The sequence below is a fragment of the Zonotrichia albicollis genome, chromosome 8 (assembly GCF_047830755.1).
Source record: "Zonotrichia albicollis isolate bZonAlb1 chromosome 8, bZonAlb1.hap1, whole genome shotgun sequence".
Taxonomy (NCBI): Eukaryota; Metazoa; Chordata; class Aves; order Passeriformes; family Passerellidae; genus Zonotrichia; species Zonotrichia albicollis.
The window spans coordinates 12181835-12199486 of record NC_133826.1 but is presented as its reverse complement, the minus strand read 5'-3'; the positions used below and the strand labels follow the sequence as shown (position 1 = coordinate 12199486).

Below are 17652 nucleotides of genomic sequence, written 5' to 3'. Positions count from 1 at the left end.
AAATAATTTATTTTGGGAATTGGAGTGTTTTGGAGGAAACTTGCGTGATAAGATTATTTGTGACATGCAAGAAATGTATGCAGGAAACAGACATGGTCTGGAAATGAAAGTGCTTTTGAACATTAGACCTGGGACAGAGGAACTGTCTTTATTCCTCATTAACAGCCGGCTTTCATTTTATCTGTATCCTTTCTGTTGTGAATATCTTCTGGATAAAATAGAGTAATATGGTAAAACTTGTTTAAAATTCTAGGATGCACAAGAATTTTTACGTTGTCTCATGGATTTGCTGCATGAGGAACTTAAAGAACCAGTGGTAGAACTGGAAGATGCCCAGCCTATGAGTGTTGAAGAGAGTATGGAAGAAGATAAGAGCCAGTCAGACTTAAGCTTTCAGCCCTGTGAATCCTGTGGAAACTGTGATAAAACAGAAAATGACACAATTTTCAAACCTGTCTTAGAGGATCCTGCAGAAACAACCATGTTAATTCAGGATGATGATAACAGTTCAGTCACTTCCAAAGACTGGCAGAAGGAAAAAAGCAACAAACTTAAACGAGCAAATTCTATGGAAGACTTGGAAAAAGACACAAACACTGCTTCAGAGACCACTGAGTTTTTAAATAACCAAGGAACTGTCAAAGTACAGATACACAGCAGATTCTCAGGTAATGCATTGCTGAAGTGCCGTTGAAATAGTCAAAATCTTAGCCAGAATATCTGTGGGAGTAGAAGTGAGTTATAGAATGTAGTAGAGGTATAGGCCAAATAAGGTAGGTGGCTTTACTTGTAAACTACGTCCCTACTTAGTAAATTTTTTCAGTTTAGATCTTCTGAATTTAATTCCCTTGGTGAGCTAACTGTTTGTACTGGGTAATGTTTCAGATGGAGTGGGGTGTTTTTGTTTCGTTCTTAACTTCAAAGGAACTGAAGTGGTGCTACATGCCTGAATGTCCAGTGACCTGACAGTGGGGTTAAATAAGTTACACAACCACTGTGTCTGTTCATTCTGCAGTAATTTTTTTCACAGAATTTGTGCAACTCTGAATTGCAGATTACATCAATGATGTTCACATGAATGATGTATCTGCAGCCCAAACACCATCCTCAGTTGAAGGGATGAACACACGCTTGTCAAACAGCCCTCCAAAGTCATTCCCATCGTGCTCTTCACTGGCACAAGTCCACAAAAAAGGTAGAGGCTCTTTATTTTCTCCTTCCTGGTACTGAATTATTCCACATTATAGTTCTCATTGTGTTTCTTATGTCTTGTGTAACTATGCAGGGTTGTTCCTAAGGGGCTTTTAGCTGGTGGGGAAAAGGGAGTGTTATGTAAGCTGGACATGTAAGATTATTCCCTGTATTTCAATAATCTTCTGATTCTTTTGAAGCATGAATAGTATTTGCCTCCATTTTAGGAAGTCAGAATATTATTTTTAGACAATTTTCTCAGTTGTACCAGTTTGGAGAGAAGAAAAAGGTATGAGAAGTTAGTACCCCCAAAGGTAATGCTGTCCAGAGGATAAGCTCATTGGTTCTTCAGCAGAAGTTCAGTAAATCACCATTTTAGTCAATTAAGGTTTAAGGAGCAAAGTGTAATTGTACTGTAGATAAACCTGTAAATGCTGGCTGCTTCATGGTAGTTAATGTCCCTGCAGTGCTGAGTATTTCTCTTGGCACTGCAGCAGGATACCTTTATGAGCATCTGGAATATTTAGACTTTTACTGCCTGTACATATAAGACAGGGCTGCTTTAGGGCATGAGGAACAATATATAATTTTATTTTCCCTGATTTGTCTAACAGTAGATTACTTTAAGCAAAGCTTGTCTTTCATAACTTGCTTTTTAATTGCACCAAACCAAATCAAAAAAACAAATACAACTTTAATATTATGATCCTGCTTCATTTGATAGCCTTTGCAGATAAGTTCTGAACATTTTATTATCTTTTTAATGCTTTAGCATTGGTGTTGCATGACAGTGATTTAATGGACTTGAATCATTGACCTCCTTGGCTGGTTTGTTCAGCAGCTTTGACGCTGCATCTGTGCTACTGCCTCCAGTTGTGGCTTTGCCATTACAGGAGGGTTTAGACAACCTGAAGTGAGTCTGTCAGAAGAGGTGCTCGGTCACTGGTGCTTGCCCAGGAGAGGTTGAGAGACCTGGGGTTTTTTAATAAGCAGCTGTTAGGCTGGACTCCAGTTGTACCTTTAGTCTGCCTCAATCCTCTGTCATCAGAGTTGTGATACAGTAATATTGTGATGCTGCCTTTCAGCCCAGCATGGTTGAAACGTCCCAAGAAGATTTGATCAAATTAGGTGTCATATAAAATGTTCCTTTTTATACCTTGAGGGATTCCTGCCAAGATAAATCCATCATGTAGCAGTAGGCTGTAGACTTCAAGACTGGCAGTTTGAGTTTTACTTACAGAGGCAAATGTTTCTGGTGATTGTCCCCAGTGGCTTGAGGAACCCACATTAATTGCCTATAATGGCAGTAGTGTGATCTCATAATTCCTAAGAAATATTTAGTAAATAGAAAACGGGGCTTGGCTCATAATTTAACTCTGAACATGAGACTTCTACTTATATTACACAAAGTTGAAATGCAATCAGAATCCACTGTGCTTTGCCTTACTGCAGCATTTTACTTTTGTCATTTTATAGTTTCAACGGTATCGTCACCAAAAAGGAAGAAGCGCAAGAAGTACAGGAGTGTTATCTCTGATATATTTGATGGCACTATAATAAGTTCAGTCCAGTGCTTGACCTGTGATCGGGTAAGAAGAGAAAGTTCTGGCTTTCATTGTGTTCTTTTTTTACTGCTTTATGAATACAGTCATTCTCTGGTAACTTTATATTCTTTTGTGGCAGATTTCCTCAGAAGGTTGGGGTGTTTCATACTCGTTCTCTCAAATTGCAATAGTGACTTCTACCAGCACTTTGTGTTTAGAATAGCTTGTATTCATAGAGCTGAATATTTACTCATAGCTAAAAAAACATTCTGAGAATTGATTTACAGCAAGGATGAAGAGAGAAGCTTGCTCTTCAACTTCATTTAGGTCTCATTACTTTTTAATAATGCTCTGAATATCCTAATGCATACATGCTACTGTCTTAAGTTCTCAGGTACCTGATGTTTCAAAGAAAAGATGAGACAGTGATCTAATATAGTGCTGTAACTGTCTTATCAGATAGATTGAGGTTTACAAAATAAGGTCTTTCAAAAAATCCAAGTAAAGACACTAACTTTTCCAATGATATGAACCATTGACTGCTTTGTGAAGTTGTCCTAGGGTAATCTGGTGAAGAAATTCAAAAAACAAGCAAAAATTTCTAAATGTGTTTGATGTTTGACTCTGTGGCTATGTGATCACTAAATGAAGCACAGGAGCAAGAAAATGCACAGATGGGTCTCCCTTGCAGCAAGTCCAATTGCATCAGGTCAATGTAATGTCAGAGTAAAAAGCTGTAGAAACAATGGACTGAAGCTTTCTGAAACTATTTTGTGTAACACAGCCTGAAGCAAAAATCATAGGGCTTTATATGACTGATATGGAGAAAAATAATAATGACCTAAAAAAATGTTTCAGTGATAACAATGCGCAAGTTCATTCTAAAAGGTTATTTTTTTTGTTCCTCTTTTTTAGAAAATGAGTTCTTGTTAATGCTTTTTTACAATCATTTCCTACCTAGTGGAATTTTCTGTTATGCAGTGACTTAGTAGTTACTAGTGAATTGTACAGAATTCAGTTTAATTAACCATTTCTCTTCAAGCTTAACTCCACTGTGTTTCATTTATTTTCTTCCTTAGCTGTCTGTAACCCTGGAGACCTTTCAGGATCTGTCCTTGCCTATTCCAGGTAAGGAAGATCTTGCTAAACTCCATTCTGCAAGTCATCAGACATCTCTGGTCAAGGCAGGGTCATGTGGAGAAGCATATGCCCCCCAGGGATGGATAGCCTTTTTTATGGAATACTTCAAAAGGTAAATAATATTTACCTTGTTTGATTCAACTATCTATTTTGAACTTCTAGTTTCTGCTCTTCTGGCAGAACATTTGTTGGTTTTCTTTCTTTTCTGTCAATGATGTTTCAGGTTTGTTGTCTCATGTGTTCCTAGCTGGTTTTGGGGTCCAGTTGTAACCTTACAAGATTGTCTTGCTGCCTTTTTCGCCAGAGATGAGCTCAAGGGTAAGAGGTTAATTACCTGGACATGTTTCTTCTGTGTTTTTTTCCTCCTGTCACAATGAGATGATTAATATCTTCTTAGCTTAATGCAGTTAAGCAGAGGCCACCTGTTAAGGTGTAATACAGTCAGTCCTTGTTCATTTGGGATCATTCATTTCAGAAAGGTAAGCTTCTCATTCAACTGAGTATTTGAGATAAACGCCTATGAAAGCTACTTTAGAAATGTCAAGTCAGTCTGAATTTGGTTTAGTGAAATTGTATCAACTGAAGGCTCATAAAAATTTCAAACCCACTATATTAATATTCATTCTCATAACCTCAATTTGGACATAGTAAATTATTTCCCTTTTGAATTATATAGCATTGCCTCCTCAGATTATACTGTAGTGCTTTATAGTTGAAGACATAAAACCTAAGAACCTCTCCTGTAGTTGCTGTGTCAACACTACTATGACTATTAAATACTGAATGCAGCTTAAATTCCCTTGACACTTTTTTTCTATCAAATGTACACACTTAAAGGATAACTGTTTGGATTTAGAGAATGATGGCTGGTTTTCTTCTCCCTGATGTTTGCAGGTGATAACATGTACAGCTGTGGAAGGTGTAAAAAGTAAGCTGGCTTTTACCTTTGTTTTACTTTGTCTTAATTTGAGGTTTTACTGTTTCTGTTAGTCAAGAGACATTTATTTCTGTTGGGTATGTCCCAATACTGTTCATCTTTTGATATGATCCTGTGTTCTGACTGTCAGAAATTCAGTATTCCCAAGGAATACTTCCCAAGGAAGCACTGACTTACCCTACCACATGTGCTTAATTCTTTCTCATGCCATTCCAATTTAGATGTAAATTGGTTTTGTTTGACAAAATAAAAGTCTTTAGCCCTCTCTAGTACTAGCAGCTTTCCCCTGATATGCAGTAGGTCACTAAGGTGTGTTAAATAAATAATATATGGCTTTAAATACTAAAGAACCAAGAAACAGAAATGGTGTGAAGACTGCTTGAAGCCCTTTATGGTACAGGAACATTATTCCTTCTTGTATGTGCTGTAGTTAATTTCTTAGAAGTAAACTTAGTTCATTTTTTTTTTTCCTTTTGCTGGATAATCAGCTTTCATGAAGCCTCAAGTTTTTTCCTGTATGTTAATAGAAACTGTTAGCTAGCTGGGACTCGATTGTTCTGGCTGTTTTGAATTTTTCAGCAGTACAGATTGTCTTGTCTTATGAACCATCATTGTTTGTATCATTTTGGCTACTCCATGTCTAGTCTACATTCCAGAAATATTTTGCGTTTACTAATGCCATGTTCAGCTTAGGCTTTTGCTGATCTAGTGCAATAAAGTAAAATCTTTTCAGAATTAATCATTGGTTGTTTTGGTTTGGTTTTTCCTTTGCTTAGGTTAAGAAATGGAGTGAAATTCTGCAAAGTACAAAAATTTCCTGAGGTACTGTCACAATATGCACTTTAAAGCATTTTTTTTGCATGATTATGAATGTGGTAAGAGTAAATGAGTTGCACAGAGTAAATTGTGTGTATAATACTGTGTGATGGAAGTCTACCTTTGAATTGGCATTTGTTAAGAATGTGAGCAATGTGGTTGTTCACCCTGTAAGAAAATGAATCTTGTACGTGACAAGTGCAGGAATGGAATTTCCCTCTGTTACTGCTGTTGGTCTGCAGGCAGTAGCAGCATTTCTATTCTGTGTTAGTATATATTCTACTGTTTATACTGTGTTCACAGAATTAAGCACCACAGCCAGACTGGAAAGCTTTTCTATAGTAACATTTGTAACTTTGCATTTAGAAAGTAATCCAGTGTTACACTTCAAAGCATGAATTGATATCTGCAATAATCAGGAGGAATTGGTGTCCCCATTACAAGATTGTGCAATATGTGCATTGAGAAAAGGTACATTTTTTAGTGCTGCATCAATGTTAGTAGCCACAGCTGATTAAAACACAGAGTTTATTAATATGCTTGAAGTCACAGGGAAAACTACTCTTTTTGGGATTATAAAAGGAAAAGATGGTACACACAGTATTTAGGTATTTAATATCAAATAGCATGTATAGTTCTTGACTGAATCTGTCAATCCTTACAGATTCTGTGCATTCATCTCAAAAGATTCAGACATGAACTCATGTTTTCCACAAAAATTGGGACCCATGTGTCCTTTCCCTTGGAAGGCCTTGACCTTCAGCCTTTCCTTGCAAAGGACAGTCCTGCTCAAATCGTGACTTACGATCTCCTGTCTGTCATCTGCCACCACGGGACTGCCAGCAGTGAGTATGGGCTGATTGTTTTATCCTTGCAGCTGCTACATCAGCACTCTTCTTCAAGGGTGATAACTGTATACTGAAGGGTAAAGAGATAAACAGAGGTAATTAGAAAGTGGAAGATGAATGCTGTGATTTTTACCTTGATCCTGAAGATTTAAGGCTTGCTCTGAAAGTGTTGGCACATCTTTGAAATTATATGGTACACCTGAATAAAATTGAAGGTGGAAAAAATTTAACAGGTCCAGGAATATTAAGGAAGAAAACTATTGAACAACATAAATGTGCAAATAAAGTTGCCAGCAGACGACCAGTTGATCAGCTGCTCTACCTTACTGCTGTTTGTGTCAATGCTTGAATATTTGGAAATTGTTTACAAAGAACTACAAAGGTACCAGTAAGTTTTTAAAAATATGTTCTTTTGGATGATCACCGCCATTTAACCCCAAAACAGGTGGTAACTGCAATTTGTGGGTAATGAAGAGTAGCTGAATAGCATCTTATTGCTGTCTGTCAAGGTAATTTCTGCCTAGATGATTTCAGCATTTATAAGATTTAGAAAATAGGAGAAAGAAAACATTTAAGCCAGAAATTATATAGGTTTTATGGAAGTTACCCCCTCATACTTCTCAGAGTTAAAGTATCCATTGTTTGAGGTTTTTTCCCTTTATTTTTGTTCTACTGGATAGTTTTTCAACTTCTATTTAGTCCTTGCTAAGTCATGCTTCACCTAATCAGTTTAGCAGATATTTGATTATTTACTTACTAGCAGTTAAATATGAATTCAAAAATAGTAATAATTTTAAATATATTAAGAATAGTCTTTGAAACACAGTTAGTTATGATCATGGTATCATGTAGCTGTTCCATATCTGTGCTATTTTCTATTCTAAAGCATACAACGATTTGAAAAGAGTTTGTTGTGGAGACTGACAAGAGTAAATTGTTCAGATAATCTTGCACTGAATGTCATGGTTCAGGACTGTGTTAAACAGCATGCTGCTTGAAGAGTGTAGGAATGTGCTGAAAGTAGTTCAACTCACCACTAGCTAATAGAAATTTTAAAAAAACTGATGTTGAGTTTGACAGGAGTTAATTTCAAAGTCGTATCTGCTAACAATTCTGTTTCTCCTATTTAATATTGGGGATTTTATTATGACTTAGTTCCTTTTCATGTGTTACAGAGTAAAATGGCAGCTCTAGACCCTCTTTGCTAACTCTTGCTTCCTGCACCCTAGGTGGACATTATATAGCTTATTGTCGCAACAATTTAAATAACTTGTGGTATGAATTTGATGACCAGAGTGTCACAGAGGTATCAGAATCCACAGTGCAAAATGCAGAAGCTTATGTTCTCTTCTACAGGTAAGGAAGACATCAAAAGTACAATCATACCCCTGTGAGTCATGTATGTAAATAACTTTTTAAGCCATTGGGAAGCTTTCAGATTTAGCTGCCCTGTGAGAATTATAATGGAAGAATTTGACCAACGAGAAAAGCCTATGCTGGAGAAAAACTTATCCTTCAGTTATGTTCTTAACATTTGCTCTGTAAGGGCTAAAGTGTTAATGTTAAAATGAAATCTGCATAGTAAGAGAACTTGAAGCATCAATTAAGAACTAGCCACCTTATTTCCAGTTAGAGGAAGGGAATTCTGCACACAGGGAGGTTTTGCACACAGAAAGTTTTTAACTGTTAGAGCTCTAACTGGAATTGTCCAAAGTATTTATCAGATGGATGGGATGTAGGAAAATAGAGGTTTTAATATATTGTAATTTAATCCATTGTATTATACACTTTATTATGCATTTAATTTAATGCTATTTATAGGCTGTTCTGTTTCTTAAATAAAAGGTGAGAAGTCATGTTATTGCCATCTTCAGACTAGGGAACTTTTGTGCTTGAGATAATAAAAGCAACTCAGTGTTCAGATTTTAAATTTCTGGTACTAAGATCAAATTTCCACTAAAAGTTGGCTGCAAAATACGTTGTGTTAGAGTTGCATAAAAGTTATCTGCACTGTACGCAGGATCTGTATTTGTTTAATGATTCCTGTTTCTGTAATAGAAAGAGCAGTGAAGAAGCACAGAGAGAGAGACGGAGGATATCAGGGCTGCTGAATATGATGGAACCAAGTCTTCTGCAGTTCTATGTTTCCAGGCAGTGGTTAAATAAATTCAAGACTTTTGCAGAGCCAGGACCAATTTCAAATAATGACTTTCTCTGTATTCATGGAGGTGAGACTGTAACTGTGAATCATTTAAGAATAATTTGTCAACTTCTAGCTGTAACAGTGGTGTATACTTGTTTTAATAAAAGGAATTCGACTATGCTAAGTTCATATTATAATTTCTTTGGTAAATTATAACTTCTAAGTAAATTCTTTCTTATTTTAGTAGCTAAGTAGAAATTATACTGTGTTAAGTTGTCCTATTTTTTTCTTTTCTCTGCACATTTGATTTTGTTTGTAAACTTTCTTGATTCTTAAGGAGGAACAGTTCCTCTTGTCTGCTTGCTTCTTAAACGTGTATATTCACATTTTAAAACACCCTGTCGCTATATCATCCTCCTTAATACTTTCATCTGCAAATTGAAATTATTTTCTCAGCTTGGGGCTATAAGCAGTGAGAAGGTTTGAAAGCTGCTTTGGAAGAAATTGAGCTGATGCAGCATATCCAGTAGATAGCAGTGTGACAATCAAGTAGTAATTCTGTGTATTTTGTATAGGAGCATAAAAATTTTACCTTGTGCTACATGTAAAAAAAAACCAAAAATAAGAGCATTGCACTAAGCAAAACACATTTGGGGAAATAGCCATATTTGAGTGCTAACAATCCAAGAAATCATTACTGTGTAGTACCTATTTTCTAATAAAAGTACAATTGTGATAGATGGGAAGATGGAGGTGCTGCCCCTGTTGCTGAACCAAGATTTTAACACAGGATGGTTGTGTCCCTGTAGCCATGTGCAGAGTACCTGTGAGCCCTTTGGCTTTCCCTCTGCAGGGCTTCAGCAGATGACTCTTGATGTACAAGTGCTCAAGTACTTGATTTTTTCTGTTCCCAAGAATTCCTGCATAGTCTGCTGTTGTTTACCATGTGCTTCAACTCAACACTGCTAATTCTGCAAGCCCCTCCATTTCTGCCTTCCTCAAAATCTCTCTGCTCTCAAGTATTCATGCTGTTTGAATTAATTCCTAAAGGTCTACAGCAAATAAGTGAATTTTGAGTAGACAGTTTGTTAGTGTTTACATGCATAATCAAGATATTTAATCATCCTGACATTTTAACTGTATACCTGAAGAAGCTTTTTGAACTCATTATGTAAAATGGATTCTAGTCCTTTAACTTTAGCCATTCATATAGTTTGCTTCTGCTTTTTATAAGTTTTTCAGCCTCATAAAAGACTAAAATCAGTGGTGTCTGTAAATATAGTAATGGATTATGCCTAGGTAAAACTTATTTAATGTAATTTCTCTGAATTCATTGAAAGGTTCTGTTTTTTATTTATTTAAGGACTTGTAACACAGTCTTCTCCCCTCACTAAAATCCACAAGTGTTTTTTCATTGTTTGGGGGGGTTTGTTTGTTTTTGTTCCTTTTGCAGGTGTTCCTCCACACAAAGCTAACTTCATAGAGGACCTTGTTGTAATGCTACCTCAGAATATATGGGACAATCTGTATAGCAGGTAAGTTTGGAGCTGTAATTGGGAAAAATGCAGTGATAGTTTGAGAGCCAAGCAGCAGCATCAGACTTTAGAATTAGTGGCTCAGGAAAAAGAGAGCCCTCTGGGCATCCAGCTGAGTGAAGGGGCTGCCAACAGCCAATTTATAGAATTTCCTTATGCAAAGTAAAAGACTGCCGAGAGTAGTGTGTTATTGGGTTAGTGCTTCAATATTAAAGCAATAAACATGTATGGTATGTATGAAATAACACAAAGTAGGTCAGCAAAAGTACACTTTGCAGAGGTTTTTTGAAAGAGCTCTCTGTATCAGCTTCCTGTTCTCTTGTTGGCTGCAGACAGCTTTTCTTTTATGTTGGCTTTGAATCCATAGCCTCAGCTGCCAGTACTGCTTCAAAATAACTTATATCTGAGTGTTCTGTGTTACTGCCCCACAATTTAATGTCAGTCAGGTTTGAGTGCTTGCTTACAAAGCAGGAATTCTTACAAGCTATGCCTTATTCCAAAGTAACAAAAAGCTGCAGAAGAGCTTTGCTGATGGCTTTCAACACTCTGTATTTCCCCTTGCATGAAATATTTTTAACTTCCTGCCACCTGAATGATATAAGGATTTGGGGAGTCTTTTATTGATGTTTTAAAGTTTTGGTGCACACAAGTAAAAAATAAAAACAATGGTATTTGCAGTTTATTTCCCTTTTCCTAGATGTACTGGATTTTTCTTCCATTATCCATTCTGTGTATGTAAAAATAGCCTTCAGAGGAGCAGTGCCCCTGCAGACTTCCATGGATATAATTTCACACAAGAAAAACCTGAGGGAAGGGTCAAGAATAACCTATTAAGAACAAGACTATAAATAAGTTTAGAGGCTGGGGTCAGGGAGGTTGGAAAGCTAGTGGAAGTCTGCAGTGGGATGGAGGAACATGTTTAAGACAGAATTGGCTGGAATTTCCATAGGTTGTTTCTTAGAATAGAATTAGAATCTTCTTTGGTAAAATCACACCTGGTGTATATTGAACAATACTTGCTCACTGACATGTTTAACCATAGCAGCTCCTTCTGAAGTCTGTGATGAGTTTGAGATGGTTTGTACTGGCATGAGGCCATCAGAACTTGCAAGATGGTCTTAGGATGGAGAACAGAATATTACTAAGAAAATAAACTATGGCTTTTTGGCATCACTGTGACTGGCATGTGTCAGCCTTCTGTTCATACTGACGTTTGCCACGTCTGCAGGTGCTTGATCTTTTTACATGATGTTTTCCACAAGGCTGATTGTTTGGGTTTTTTTACTTTTTCTGCAGATATGGAGGAGGACCAGCTGTTAACCATCTGTATGTTTGTCACACCTGCCAAATAGAGTCTGAAAGAATTGAAAAAAGAAGGAAAAATGAATTGGAAATGTTTATACGGGTAAAACAGAACACACTTATCCATTCTGCTACTGGCCAGCACCTGACACTCATGACTAGACCCAAGGGATTACTAGAATTGCACAAGGGATTCCTGTAACAAATGGACTTCATTAAATATCTCTATACCTATATACCACCCCCCCTCTCTTAATGGCAGCAGTAGTGTTCTTGTGAAATCCCAGATAACTCTTAGGTGAAAATGTACTTAGAGAAAATTTTTCATGTATTTCTTAAATTGCTTTTTTATAGTATGGAAACAGCCATGTGAGCAGTTACACTGCCAGTGCTCTGTTCTGTGCAGCCTGATACAGTTTAAGTGTAATAATACTGTGCCAAGAAAAATGTAACGGAAATCATTAGTTCTAATTTTAAAGAAAAGGCATTAGAAATATAAACAAACGTAAGTGATTCAGTGTGAGGTAAATATGTTGGTATTGTAATGGATCTGTAAAATTAATATCAAGGAGCTACTATATTTTCCTTGGTTAGAGGATTGTGTGCTTGAGTCTGAATAGTAAAATAACTAGAGGTAATGATTTTGATGTTCCTAAACCAAAATGTGTTTTGAAGTTTTCAGTGAAAATAAGTGCAGAGATACTGGAGTTCCATTTCTGCTATCTCACGAAAGGAAGAAAAATAGAACTGACCCTGTTTTTTCAGTTCTGTTTGTCCTTTAATCACACTTCAGAGATTGTCATATTTTCCATGTTTTTCTAAAATTTTTAGGAATTTTCATTACTCCGGATTATCATGGGATAGAAATTATTATTCATGACATTGAGTCAACCCCATTTGCTTTAGCAGTCAGTGTCTTCCCAGTAAAAGCAGTGATTATATGTGCACTGTTGTGCAAGTATTGTTACTGGTTAGTACACAGAAAATTCTATTGTTCTCTATAAGGATGGCTTTAGGGAATGATTGCAACACTTACTTTATATGAAACCTCAAGAAGTTGTGTTGATGCTTTAGGTTTATGACTTCAAAGGGGAAGTGTAGCTGTGTTATTACAGAGCTAAAAAGATAATGGTTTGAAGGTTTAAGTGACTTTTTGCTTGTTTCTTCATAATGATGTAAAAAGATCTGTAAGTCATGGAAAGTCCCAGTGTGTTAGTTCACTGTGCCTTGCTTGGAATTGTAGTGCCATCTGCTCAGAATACTTGAGGAAAAAGAAACACAGATGAATATACAGTTCATCACACAAAGAACTTTCCATAAAATTATGGAAAAAAAATTTCAAACCACTTTCATTTTACAAAAATAAAATCTCTGCTTTTTTGCGACTTGAAAGTTCAGCCTTCACAGTAATTATCTCTTAGTGTTTGATGAGTAAGCACTTGTGCTTAAGAAGAACTTGTTGCTGCTTTTAGGAAATAAAAGTAATTTCTCAACAAAACAGTAAATCAGCTTTTAGTATGAAGGCTACCACTGCTTCAGAATCTCATCTCACCTGTTCACTAGGTGTTTACTTGTCAGTGATTCTTTAAAATGTTCTGTTTCAGTGTAATGGTATGGTGTTAGCACAGTTCAAAGAATTCAGTAGTTTAAAGAAATGAAAGGGCAGAAAACCAGATTTTTTTTTCTCCCTGTAGCTTAATAGAGCATTCCAAGAAGAAGAATCTCCATCAACATTTTACTGCATCAGCATGCACTGGTTCAGAGAATGGGAAGGCTTTGTAAAGGGTAAAGACAGTGGTAAGTTGTCCCCCATTTCAAAATCTAGGTAATCTTCTGTTGTATTGTTGTTTGTCCCTGCTTTGGTAGAAAACTGTAGGAAGGACAGATAGATAGCAAAGGCAAAGAAAGCTCCTAAACATCTAAGACACAGGTTTTATAGCATCCAGGTTACAGAATATAGGAAAATAATTTACAGCAATGGGATAAGGGGATGGTGTTGGGAGGAATGTTGCTTGTTTGCAGGATGTTTGCTTTTAGTGGCAGCAGGAAAATTGGCTCTAAGTACAGGAGGGAATGGATTTTGTTGTGCAAACTGATGGATGATGCTGCAGCTTCTGGAGGAAAGGTGACCTTGTCAAACAAATGTAAACTCAGATAGCTCAGTAACAACTGTACTGATGTCAGTTTAGCTGACTTCAGATGCCTCTAAAGTTTTAAAATGGAGACTGATAAATTGTTCTACAATCTTACCAGAGTCTGCTCTGGGACACCTTTGGTAAGGGTAAGAATTAGGATTAATTTGTGTTTTATGTTGCTTGAAGACTTAACTGTAATCAGGAATGCTTTGGAAAACTTGCTCTTAATTAAAATGTGATTAGCTTTTAACAACTTAGAATGTACTGTTAAACTGTAGAAGAACAAGCAGTAAACAAATGATCTGTTTTTCCTTTCCTTTGCAAATAGAACCTCCAACCTGCTGTTTGTTTTCAGCTCTCCCAATTTTAATAATTTTTCTATTGCACTAGATCCTCCTGGCCCCATTGATAATGCTAAAATTGCAGTAACAAAATGTGGCAATGCTGTTCTGAAACAAGGTAGGTGTCCAATATTGCTGCAGCCTTATGCATTTGCTGGAAATTTGGGAAATTTATGATTTTTAAAAATTTATTTATTTTTGGCAGTTTCTAATTAATCTGTGTTGTGCCCATTTTTGGGTAATCATTTTATTCTTAAAATGAAGAATTACTATATGCAGTAGACTAATCCAAGTGCAGTTGAGAGTGTAGGAGGTGTTTCAAGAGTAACTTGAAAATGGAGAAAGTGTGCTTTGGCTTTGCATCACTTGGTTTGATGGGGGTTTTCTTAACAAAATTGGGAGACTGTTCTATATCTGTACATAGTTATTTGAATCTTGAAACCTAACTTGAATAGAAGAACATCTCACAGAGAGAGAAAAACCACTGTACATAAAGTCTGTTGCTCATTTTTCTGGAAGTCATTTCATACTGTACATTGCATGTTAGTGAAGTTTTTGCAGATATACAGATTTCTTCATTAATCTTCAGATTTAAATGCTCAATGTCATTTATTTGGAATTCATAGCTACAGAGGAAAACATTCTTATATGACCTGCTTTAGGAAGTCTTTAGACTTTCTAGGAAGCTTTAAATTTATTGCAGCTCAGCCTAAAAGAAGAATCTGCATCAATAAGATTAACATTTATTTAACTGGATTTTTTCCCAATTTTGCTTAATGCCTCAGCATACACTAGATATACCAATAAACCTACCATAAACCTCACCAACTGTAGAATGTCAAGAGCTTATTTTAAAAACAATGAGTTTTGGGACTCATGAGTTTTTTAGTGCATTTTAATTATTTAACTAATTGAGTGAATTTGAAATGTAATTAAAATTGAAGCAAATTGGCCAGTTGTTGCTTTACTTTCAGCTACATTGGTACAAATTAGAGCTTGGGTAGAAATAAAGAGGAATAGGATGTATGAAATCTTTCTGATAACTTGTTAGAGGTGGGAATGTCCCTAAATAGGGTCCAGTACTACACATTTCTGTGATTCAGTGCCTGAGTTCACTGTGCCTGTTCAGTTTAACCTGACTGGCTGCAGTCTGGGTGAGTGAGTGAAGATCTACTCCTGTGCCTGCAGAGGTGGAGTTGTTCCTTGAGAGCCTGAAGGTAAAAGAGTAGAAGTGAGGCATAACATCATTAGAACTGGCATGGGATCTGCATGGTGACTTCCAGAGGAAGTTTGCATAGCTGAGTTTGTGTAGCTAAACAGACATGCAGCTCTTTGTACCCTTCCCCTTTAGAAGCTCTAAACATACAGAGCACCACTGCAGCAGGTGATAAGGACAGAGAAGTACAGGAGGTAGGAGGAGAAGTTTGTAGGGCTGACTTCCTTTTTTTAAAGTATGAGGGTGCTGAAACAAGCTTAAAAGGACAAATTAATAATGTCTTATAAGGCTGTCAGGGGAAACTTGCTGTCAAGTAGGGTTTTGATTTGTTATAAGAAGAGAAGGCTTATTCTGGTAGAGCAGAAATGTGACCTCTCTGTGGGTTAATGTGAGGAAATCACTCCGTATCAGACAGATCCTTGTATTGAAACCCAGAGGGGAGGTGTGCTGATGCATCTTGTCTTTGCCACTGGAAAAAGTTGTGGACAATCAGCAATGCTTGAGGCAGGAGACAGACCTCTAGCCAGAGCATGGACTCATAAGCACAGACTTTAACCAGTGAATGAAATCAGGCTGACCCATCAGTGCTACAGGAGCATTGCTGGAGCTCTTATTATCCTGATAATAGTCCTTTGTCTCTGGGAATTTCACTGTGCTTCTCATACTTTTATTCTTTACTATCAGTATTAATTTCTGTGATGAAGCAAGAATCTTGAGTCCTTGAACTTTACTGTGTAATTGATGTGATTGATGTCATTATAATAATATGAGTCATTGTTTCCTGAGTCCCAAGATTTACTGGCTGTGAGCTTGACTGGTGGATATTAGATAAGATATTTATCATAGAATTTTCATGTGTTTTCTGCAATTACTGCATAATTTAGAGCAGATAGTTGTAAGAATCAAGAAGTACAAAACTAACACAAAATAGGTAATTGGTTTTGGCAGCTGGTGCAAGATAAAGCAAAAATAAAGTTTATGGTGTTAAATTTGGATCTGAATGCTTACAGTTTTAAATTTTAATCTGGATTTTTTTTCTATTTTGTACCTGTTCTGGATTTAAATCATTAAAGAATTATTCTAAATAGTAATTAAATCTTAAATTTTTTTCAGGTGCAGATTCTGGACAAATATCAGAAGAAACATGGAATTTTCTTCAGTCAATATATGGTGGAGGTCCAGAGATTATACTCAGACCACCTGTTCCTCCAGTAGAACCTGATATATTGCAAACAGAAGAGAAGATTGAATTAGAAACTCATGGTCTGTAGCTATTGAGGAAAAGATGAACTTGTAAGGAATCCAGCTTCCTTACAAAATGCCCAAAACACATTCCTAAAAGTTTTATTCTCTTATGTCTGTTGGAGGCACAGCTCACTGGGCATTACATTAACTACAGAATAGTAAGTTGAAATATGTATTGCAATTTGTTTAAATAGCGACTGTTTCTCTGTTTTGGAAGGCATGTGGTTTGTACATTTTGGAATGTTTGGTCCATGGGAAAAATGTAGTTTCTGAATTTTTTGCTAAGACTCAAAATCCTATTATATCCTTAGACTTGAAAAACAGGGACAAATTTTAGAGATGTTCAGTAACCCTTCTGATTCCTGATTGGGCTTCTGATATCTACAAACTTTTGCCTGTCTTAATTGTACAGTCTTGACAAGCCTAGGTATGTGAGGAGTATATTTTAAATGGACTGAAATCAAACATAAAGAAAAAGGATTTTCATTTCCTAAATGCTCAGGAAAAAATTGTCTTTTACTTTGCACTGTAAGTATATGAAATGGGTAGTATATAACATCCAAATACTTCTTGTATTTGAGTGGCTCAAACATTAGGGTAGACTGAGTAATGGTTTAGTCAGCAAATGTCATAACTTATTACTACTAAATTTTACATCTTATTATAGTCTCCTGTAACTCTATAAACCTGGCTGGTGTCTTTAATAGTATATGTGGCAAAAAGATTTAGTCTTCTCTAGGGTAACATTTGAGAGCATGAAGTGTGAAATGTAAAATTATTATGGATATGAGTGATATAAATTTCAGAAAATTAAATTGTCTGGTCTCTTGAATTACATTCGTAAGCATTTATATTTGAAGGACTTTATTGTATTGTTAAGAATTTTCATTGGCATGATGACCTTTAATGTCAGGAGCTGGATAAAATGTATATATTGCAAAACTTTATTGAATGATTCATATTGGAATGCAGAATGACACTTGCTCATGTTTTTGCCTGATATTGTTACCAAATAAGCAGCATTATTCAAGACTGGATCAATAAAAAAACCAAAATTAACTGTGGAATAGGCGGGGGGAGCTTTCCTAGATGTTTTTCATTTATTATATAAATACAAAATCCTTTCAAGTAATGCTGTGGTACTGCTCTCACACCCATACAATTATATTTTTTGACCAAGTTTAGACAATGATGTTGACAATTGTAGTTCCAAAGTAAGAAAATGCTGACGTAACATTCCTCTGAATAATTCTATATGT

General features: G+C 36.2%; 1 protein-coding gene across 4 annotated transcripts in view; it reads left to right on the top strand.

The window, feature by feature from the left end:
* USP33 (ubiquitin specific peptidase 33) overlaps positions 1-17360 on the top strand; it is a 35415-nt gene extending 18055 nt beyond the window's left edge. For 2 of the 4 annotated variants that reach the window (XM_074545960.1, XM_074545961.1), the window contains 15 exons: positions 254-668; positions 1055-1195; positions 2668-2780; positions 3815-3987; positions 4090-4193; positions 4770-4803; positions 5589-5634; positions 6293-6473; positions 7706-7832; positions 8535-8704; positions 10073-10154; positions 11451-11559; positions 13151-13253; positions 13982-14050; positions 16262-17360. In XM_074545960.1, coding sequence (XP_074402061.1) covers positions 254-668; positions 1055-1195; positions 2668-2780; positions 3815-3987; positions 4090-4193; positions 4770-4803; positions 5589-5634; positions 6293-6473; positions 7706-7832; positions 8535-8704; positions 10073-10154; positions 11451-11559; positions 13151-13253; positions 13982-14050; positions 16262-16419 — 2025 coding nt within the window. In that variant the 3' untranslated portion in view covers positions 16420-17360. The remainder of the gene's footprint in view (positions 1-253; positions 669-1054; positions 1196-2667; positions 2781-3814; positions 3988-4089; positions 4194-4769; positions 4804-5588; positions 5635-6292; positions 6474-7705; positions 7833-8534; positions 8705-10072; positions 10155-11450; positions 11560-13150; positions 13254-13981; positions 14051-16261) is intronic. The other 2 variants (XM_074545962.1, XM_074545964.1) reach the window with 2 other exon arrangements.
* Positions 17361-17652: the final 292 nt, after the last annotated feature.